The 7,861-nt window shown below is 43.2% G+C and overlaps 2 protein-coding genes across 2 annotated transcripts; both read right to left on the bottom strand.

Annotated features, from left to right (window-relative positions):
- Positions 1 to 367: 367 nt before the first annotated feature.
- Positions 368 to 2,849, bottom strand: cdk21 (cyclin-dependent kinase 21). The gene is made up of 8 exons (XM_058049070.1): positions 2,643 to 2,849; positions 2,216 to 2,471; positions 1,907 to 2,039; positions 1,654 to 1,821; positions 1,477 to 1,586; positions 1,359 to 1,409; positions 1,084 to 1,216; positions 368 to 991 (listed from the first exon to the last, which is right to left on the bottom strand). The coding sequence occupies exons 1-8, from the start codon at positions 2,662 to 2,664 to the stop codon at positions 914 to 916; spliced, it is 951 nt and encodes a 316-aa protein (XP_057905053.1). The 5' UTR covers positions 2,665 to 2,849; the 3' UTR covers positions 368 to 913.
- Positions 2,850 to 2,992: 143 nt separating this feature from the next.
- Positions 2,993 to 7,779, bottom strand: retsat.2 (retinol saturase, tandem duplicate 2). Its single transcript, XM_058049069.1, has 11 exons — positions 7,537 to 7,779; positions 6,911 to 7,093; positions 6,537 to 6,778; positions 6,251 to 6,452; positions 5,299 to 5,496; positions 5,067 to 5,186; positions 4,325 to 4,463; positions 4,111 to 4,220; positions 3,875 to 4,044; positions 3,450 to 3,609; positions 2,993 to 3,371 (listed from the first exon to the last, which is right to left on the bottom strand). Exons 1-11 carry the CDS (start codon positions 7,694 to 7,696, stop codon positions 3,223 to 3,225), a joined length of 1,833 nt encoding a protein of 610 aa, XP_057905052.1. The 5' UTR covers positions 7,697 to 7,779; the 3' UTR covers positions 2,993 to 3,222.
- Positions 7,780 to 7,861: the final 82 nt, after the last annotated feature.

Below are 7,861 nucleotides of genomic sequence, written 5' to 3'. Positions count from 1 at the left end.
AAAACCTAGGAATCATACAGTATCTACTTTTTTAGCATCAGAATTTGTGGTTTTCAAAAAGCGGTAGAAAATGAATGAATGAATAATTAACGAAATTGGTCTTCAACAGGATACAATGTGTTGGGAGTATTAATTTGTCATGTAAAGTGCAAATAAAATCGACAGCGACAGCGCCCTCTGCTGGCAAAGTTAAGGACATACAGGCTAGCTCCATTCTATGAATGTATCAGTAATTAAATGACAATTAAAATGGAACTGAGCCCCAAGGTAATGACATAATACACAATCATTTGGATGATGTTCTCCCTACACCTGTGTAGGTTTTCCTTTAGTACTCTGGCCTTTTTTTATATATCAATTATATAAATATCAGCAAAGAAATGACTTTATTGAATGAAGTCATAAATGTACTGGTTGCACTAAAATGCAAGAATCATTACAAACAGTGGAACACGAGTAGAAAAATCTCCTCACAAACACGAAAAGTGGTGAGACATCGTTCAGTGATCAAACCGTAAGGCCACAATCCTCACAAAATAAAGAGTTACTGTAGCTGTGCAAATTGACACAAATGTGTACACATTAAAGTGCTAATCGTGTGTTTTTTTTAAACAAAATGTAAACAAAAAAAGACAACATCTGAGTGACCCGATGTCTCATTTCTTTCTGCTTTAAGTCGAAATGTCAACAAACCTATTATATGAATCACGTGTATTAAAGCCATAATGTAAACTCAAATAAACTAGCCAAAATAAGTGTCCACTTTAAGGTGCTTGTAATGTTTTTAAAGAGTGAATAACAATATAAAAAACAGAAAATGGCAATGCTAATAATGCCTCTCATGATGGTTAAACAAGGTACTCCATTCACTGTGTGTCAGATGGTGGATGGAAGTCATTTATCTTAGCCGGACTCAGTTCTTCACGAAGAACGGGTGAGCGAGGGCATTGGCGGCTGAGATGCGTCTGCTGGGTGTGAAGGTCAGACATTTCTGCCGGACCGACAAAAAGTGGAGGACTTTGTTTGTATGCTAGTTTGTGCTGCCATGGCCTTACTAATGTTTGTGTAGAAGAAGAAACTCACAAAAAGGAGATCGCTCTCGTCCGGGCTCAGCTTGGGTAGCAACTCGGGAGACGGGATTTTGGGCCCCCAGAAGGGACTGTAGGGTAAGAGAGTGTGCTGGGGCCACTCGTCCTCATTAGGCAAACCGATGACCCTAAATGGATCACATTCAAGATGAAAGCATTTAGGGCCCATGCTAAGGAACACAAAATATTGCATCGTTCCGTTTTTCACTATGTGGCCCTCACTGGAAAAAGTCTGGACACCCCCCTGATAGAAAAGGTCAAATTACTCACTCAAATATTTTCTGCAGCTGCTGCACCTCACTGAATCCTCTGAAGAGCGGCCTGAGGGATGCAGGAGAACTTCAACGTGATTTTCATGTCACCGTGGACACCAGCGAGATGGTCTCACCTCAGCAGGAAAAGCTCAGCAAAGATGCAGCCGGTGCTCCACACGTCCACAGACGACATGTACGTGGAGTTGAGCAGAACCTCCGGCGCTCGATACCACAAGGTGACAACCTGTAGTGACATTCAGTATCATTTTAAACACGTCCACTTAGCAGTAGAAGACGTGGGTGCAACGTACGCCAGGCGTGAGGGCAATGTTGAAGGTGTAGATACGAGCCAGGCCGAAGTCGGCGATCTTGACCTCGCCGCGGCTGCTGATGAGGATGTTCTCCGGCTTGAGGTCGCGGTGCAGAACCATGTTGCTGTGCAGGAAGTCCAGGCCCTGCATCAACTGCAGCATCACATCCTGTACGCAGCAGACACAGCATGTTCATTTGTATAATTATTATTTTTTGGGGTTTTACTTTTACTAAATACATAATTTTCTGCACCTTGATGTTGTCTCGGGTCAGTCCAGTGGAAGAGGCTTTGGACAGGTAAGCAGACAGGTCCTGGTCGATATACTCCAACACCACAGTGAGGTCCAGGACTCTGTCCTTCACCATGGCAGAAGCATCCAACATCCTGTGGAGTCAAATGACAGCAAGATAAGAATGTATAAAAAGCTTAACTTTTTTATGCTAATATAGTACATTGTTTCCCATACATTCATTTAACATAGCCACAGCTATATTGCAGTCCTGTGGGGAAACACAAATAACAAAAAGCAAAATTTTGTTCAATGCTTGTTTGGGTCTTACTTGACTACATTGGGATGGTTAAAATGCTTCATCTTGTCCAACAGCGCCACCTCGCGCAGCATGAAGGGAGGGATGCCGCTGTCCCACGAGGCTGCTTGGATGTTGTACTTCTTCACCGCCAGGAGGCGCCCTTTCTCGCCCACCTCCCTGGCCTTGTACACCTTGCCGTAGGCGCCCTTGCCCACCTCCGCCAGCAACTCGTAGCACAAAGCACTCGCTCCAGCCTCCATGATGGCACCTCGTACGTTAAAATTATCTGACAGTTTGACGAGAAACGTCCTTTAATTCTGGTGACAACATTGTGATATGAAATGAGACGATGATGGTGCGTTTGCTAACTGTAAAGCAGACGCTGTTTAGCTAGCAGGCCAACAATAAAGTTATTATTACTCTTAATACTAGTCATGACAACATATTTTTACTTTACCTGATGAGAACCCTGCCTCCATGTCGCCGACTTCGAAAAATACGGTAGCCGAAGTTTTACAGAGTAAAAATGACAACCGCTAAATTGTCCAACTAATCCGAAAACAATAAAGATGTGCACGAGCAGCTGTACGCGCTGCGTTTACGTGAACTACGGAAACTTGAGACCTCCACCAACACAGGAAATAATACAGAATCAGCGCTCGACTTTAAAATTCGGAATGTTTGTACACAACACTTCTTTGTATTGTCAGTGATGTAGGCATTTGTTGGGAATGCTAGCAAGTTTTTCCACTCACATGATTTCCACATGATTAGCGTACTTTACACACAAAATATTGATCAGATATATTTGGTGGCACATTGGGTTTTTAATATAAAGTGTGTTAGTTAACAGGTACACATCGCAATAAAGTGCCAAATAAGTTGAGTACATAACATGATGCATACTTACAAAACTTTAACATTCACATTATTTATGTTATAATAACCCTATAACTCAATAGTTGCATAGGCCACACTTTATTCCCTTTTTTGTTGATGTTCCAGCCAAGTAGTTAGCCACTACTTTTCTACCCCAGTTACTTGTCTTTCAGTTTGAGGTCCGCAGAATTGGTCCTCTTAGCCAACTCCATGGCATCTCGGTGCAGCAAGCGCTTGAGAAGGACCGAAGCGCAGATTAGAGCGCCGTTCAGGGCGCCCGCCAATCCGCACGTAAGCATATCCTGACCTGTGACACACCAACAAGGGCATAAGGGCGAGTTGCCGCTCGTGTCCTGCATGCTGACGGGATGACGCAGGGGCCCACCTGTCAGGTAGAGGTTCTTCAGCGGCGTCTGAGGCTTCATGATGATGCTGAGCTCCGGGGTGAAGCGCTCCATGCCGTGGTCCACTCCGTAGAACTCGCCTTTGGGTGATCCGATGTAGTGGGTGTTGGTGATCGGGGTCCCCGCGTCGATGTATTCGATCTGTCAAGTACAAAGACTTAAGTTCTGGAGGATCCAAAGTGCAGCATTATGGGAATGAAGTCAGGACATTACGAGAAGACCATTTACAAAGATTAAGAAGAAAGAAAACATTTGGAGACCCCCTACTGTTTGTGAAAATATCTATGTTCTGACTGTTTTACAAATCATTGCCATGGCAACGACCCCCCCATGTTGAGCTAGTTTGGCGGTCTGACGTGTTGGCGGACCAGCCTGATCCTGGACATGTAGCGTATGAAAGCATCACCTTGTCTCTGGTGACTTTGGGGAAGACTTGCAGGACCACCTGCAGAGCGGTCTCGATGAAAGCCTCCTTCAGCTCCTTGTACTCGGACGCCCTGTTGTTGACTTTGTCGTCCTTCCACTCCTCAAACCACCCGTATCTGGCGAAGCTGACCAGACTCAGAGTGGACTTGCCTTTGAAGGAGAGAAATGAGATTCTCACTCTCAAGAAATATCACCTGCTGAGACGGTAAATCATACCTGGGGATCTCTCCTCCCAGGTGGAATCTTTGGCAGACGGAGAGGCGACAAACAATAACGGTATGCTTCTACAAGCTTCCTCTCTGTCGCTACAACTGTACTTTTCAAACCTGAAACACCAAACACCCGTACACTTGCCGTCAAACCGCAGACTCCGAATGCCGACGAGCAGAATAAATGGATGGATGGATGGATGGATGGCACGAGGGCTTACAGTTTGTCTATATTGTTCTCGAGAAAGATCCAGTAGTTTTCAGCTTTCAGGCCCAACTCCTCCTTGCTGCCGTTCAGTCCCACAAAGATGCTGAGGCCGCCCTCGCCGCTCTTCAACATGCTCAGCTGCCTCTGGATAGCTGCAACCAACCATCATTTGCATCACTTGAAGCCACAATATGAAGTCATTCCGCCATAACAACATTGGATCGCCTACTAGCGGCTATGTGTAGCGGGTACCGCCATTAGCTTCAGGCCGTGGGGTGTTTGTCACATGAGCATGTTTACCTGCAGTCTGTGTATTTGCTGCAGCATATATACTTCAGTATAGCAATAAAAGATTCATATGAAATAAATCATTCATTAAATAAATACATAAAAATAAATAAATAAATATTCAATATTTTGATATTTAAAAATTGTTATATTTAAAAATTGTTATATTTAAAAATTAAAAGATTAAAAGATTAAAAGATTAAAAGATTAAAAAATTAAAAGATTTAAAAATTTAAAAGATTTAAAAATTTAAAAATTTAAAAATTTAAAAATTTAAAAATTTAAAAATTTAAAAATTTAAAAATTTAAAACTTAATATATGTGTAATATACTATATTACATAATATATTTATATAAAATATATTTTAATATTTTAATATTTTAATATTTTAATATTTTAATATTTTAATATTTTAATATTTTAATATTTTAATATTATTTATAAAACATGAATAAATGAATAATACCTGGGGTGGCCTGCAGCTCCTTGGGTAGTAGGCTCTGGTAGGTGTTTAAGATGCCAGCATTGGAGATGACCATGGGAGCGCGGATATGTATTTCCTCCTGGCCCTTCCTAACACTTACACCTGGAAACAGAGAATCATAATAATAATAATATAATAATATGTTATATAATAACAACAACAATAATAATTAATAATAATAAAAGACGAGTGTGGTGTGCTGTTGCGCGCCCACCGCAAGCTTCCTTGGCATCGTTGAATAGGATGCGGTTGACCGGCGCACGGACCAGAACGGCGCCCCCTGCCTTCTCGATGACGGGGATGATGTGGTAGGCAATCTCGCTGGCTCCGCCTTTCGGGTACCAGGCACCGCTAAGGTAGTGACCGACCAGCAAACTGTGCATGCTGAAACTGGCTTCTTTGGGCATGTTGCCTGCAAGATTGGCAGTGTGGGATTTATTAAAGGGAACCTATTAGGATTTTTCCACTTTTCTGACCTATAAACGTAGTCAGAATGTTGTATTCTCGTGTTAAACCATGCCAACGTTTTAGATTTGTGCATTTGGGTATGAGCCCTGAAAGAAGTTTGGGATGGCTCTGAAAGCTTGAGAGTTTCCTTCCTTAAATGGGCGTGCCTGAGTACAAGCTGTGCAAGCTACGAGCTGTACAAATTGAGTGGGACCAATCACAGTGAGGTGGGCGTGCCCGGAGGCGGGCCGTGGGTGTAAAAACCCATCTCTTCAAACTTGATTATCATGCTTAATCCCAGTTTTTGCTTATTTATTATCATTTTAACTGTACTACATGTGTGTACCAATCTTGTACTATGGTCATAATTTCTGCAACATCATTTTCCAAAAATTCTTCTTTCTTTAATATTTATAGTTATTTTGCCAAATTATGTTATTTTATCATTACAACTTTTTTAAAATAATTTTTTGCTAGCTTTACTTTTGCTGTTGTATTTTTTAGTTTTCTTGTTTAAATGATATTTTTAGAATGCCACGGGTAAATAGGAACCTGCCCCCGGGCCACACTTTGGACACCCCTTGAGTACCTGATCCTTATAACTTTGTCATCTGGTGATGCTGAGCTGCTAAACGAGCTCGCTTCCAATTTGCATAATGTCGCCCTCTGCTGGTTGCTACCAGGAGGTCCACCAAGTGAACATCAACACGGCGGCCTACCGTAGGTGCCGAAGCAGTAGGAGAAGACGGTCCTGAGGTCCTTGTTCTCTGTCAGTTCGTTGACGACCTCGGTCAGGCTGCGGGTTGCCATTTTGTAGAAAGGTGAGAGAGTTTTCAGCAAGCCGCTGACGGCCAGGAACTTGGCCAAGGGCTCGGGGATAAGCTTCAGGAGCACCACGACCCAGGCGTTGCGTGCTGTTGTCTATACGTACACCACAAAGAAATGCACAAAATGTGGTGGCTTTGCCGTCAGCGACACGACACGACACGCCACGCGTCCGCCTACCTTGACCAGCCTCATGTACTCGTCGATGGCCTTCTCCTCGCCAGGGAAGTACTTCTTCAGCCCGGCGGGGAAGCGTTTGCTGCCGCTGTAGATGGGATAGCGGCGGCGGTTTTCAGGCGGTCCGATCAGGACTTGGTCAAATGGATTGTCCATTGGGTCCCACTGCAGCTGCCCGTTGGTGATCTGGTCCAGGACGCAGCGCAGCGGTTTGTAGCTGTGCATTTCGCCGACGTAGTGAATTCCTACAGAACATGACAGCAACGTAACCTTTTAGGACCGGGGGTGTGGCATGTATTCTAAATAAAATTGACATTTAAACATTGAATTCAAGTTGTTCTGTTGAATTGTTGCTGAAATGGAAGTGTTCCGCATACCGACGTCAAACTCAAAACCCTTCTCCGTGAACGTGTGGCAGCATCCTCCGGCGCGATCGTGCTGCTCCAGGACCAGGACTTTCTTCCCCACTTTGGCCAGCATCGCGGCGAGCGCCAGGCCGCCGATCCCACTGCCCACCACCACGGCATCCAAGTTGTCGGGTACTTTACTGGCCAGGAAGCCTTGGAGACGTGACAACTTGTATCAAGTCAAAATCAAACTTTAAAACAGGACAATCAACACAAAGATGCACAAAGTTGTTCGCTCCTTTTTCTTTCTTTTTTTTACTGGTAAATCTGTTTAAAATCAAACTTATATTCAAGCTTTCCAGTGTGTATAAAATGATATACAATGTAAAAATAAAAAATATTCTAAATTATCCAACAAATCTCGCGAGAAAAACATGAAACTGTAGGAAATCAAAATGATGACGGAGAGAGAATACATTTTGATCTACTAATTAGCTACAATTTTCAAAACAGTTGTACGTATCTGCACCCGAGTTGTATTAAATGAACACTGAACTTAAAACATGAATAAATATACTTATATTTACATATACATTGTGTATGTTGCTAAAGTGAGAAAAGTTTGGATACCTCACGACCATTACCCCGCAACCTACCTTGTTTCAACACTTTGTTCTTCTCTTTACGGTTGAGGACCATTGGTTTAAGGGGTTCACGGCTGTCCACCGCAAAGGGGTTGAGTCCAGGAGCAGTAAAGACATATTTAAGTACCAAAGCTATCAAAGCGACACAAACAAACGCGACAGCGAACCACATTGTTGCTCTAAGGCTTGACTTTTGGCCACCGGTGGCAACGCTGCCGTCGCCGAGCTTGGCAGTTTATTTACTTCCTGATGGCTACAAATAAGCACCGCCCATATTACAAATATACCACCTTGTTGGCCAATCAGAGCACATTGCTAGAGGAGTCAGGAAAAAAAG

This window comes from Doryrhamphus excisus, chromosome 15, assembly GCF_030265055.1.
Source record: "Doryrhamphus excisus isolate RoL2022-K1 chromosome 15, RoL_Dexc_1.0, whole genome shotgun sequence".
In the NCBI taxonomy this organism is placed as follows: Eukaryota; Metazoa; Chordata; class Actinopteri; order Syngnathiformes; family Syngnathidae; genus Doryrhamphus; species Doryrhamphus excisus.
This window is presented reverse-complemented; position numbering and strand designations above follow the sequence as displayed.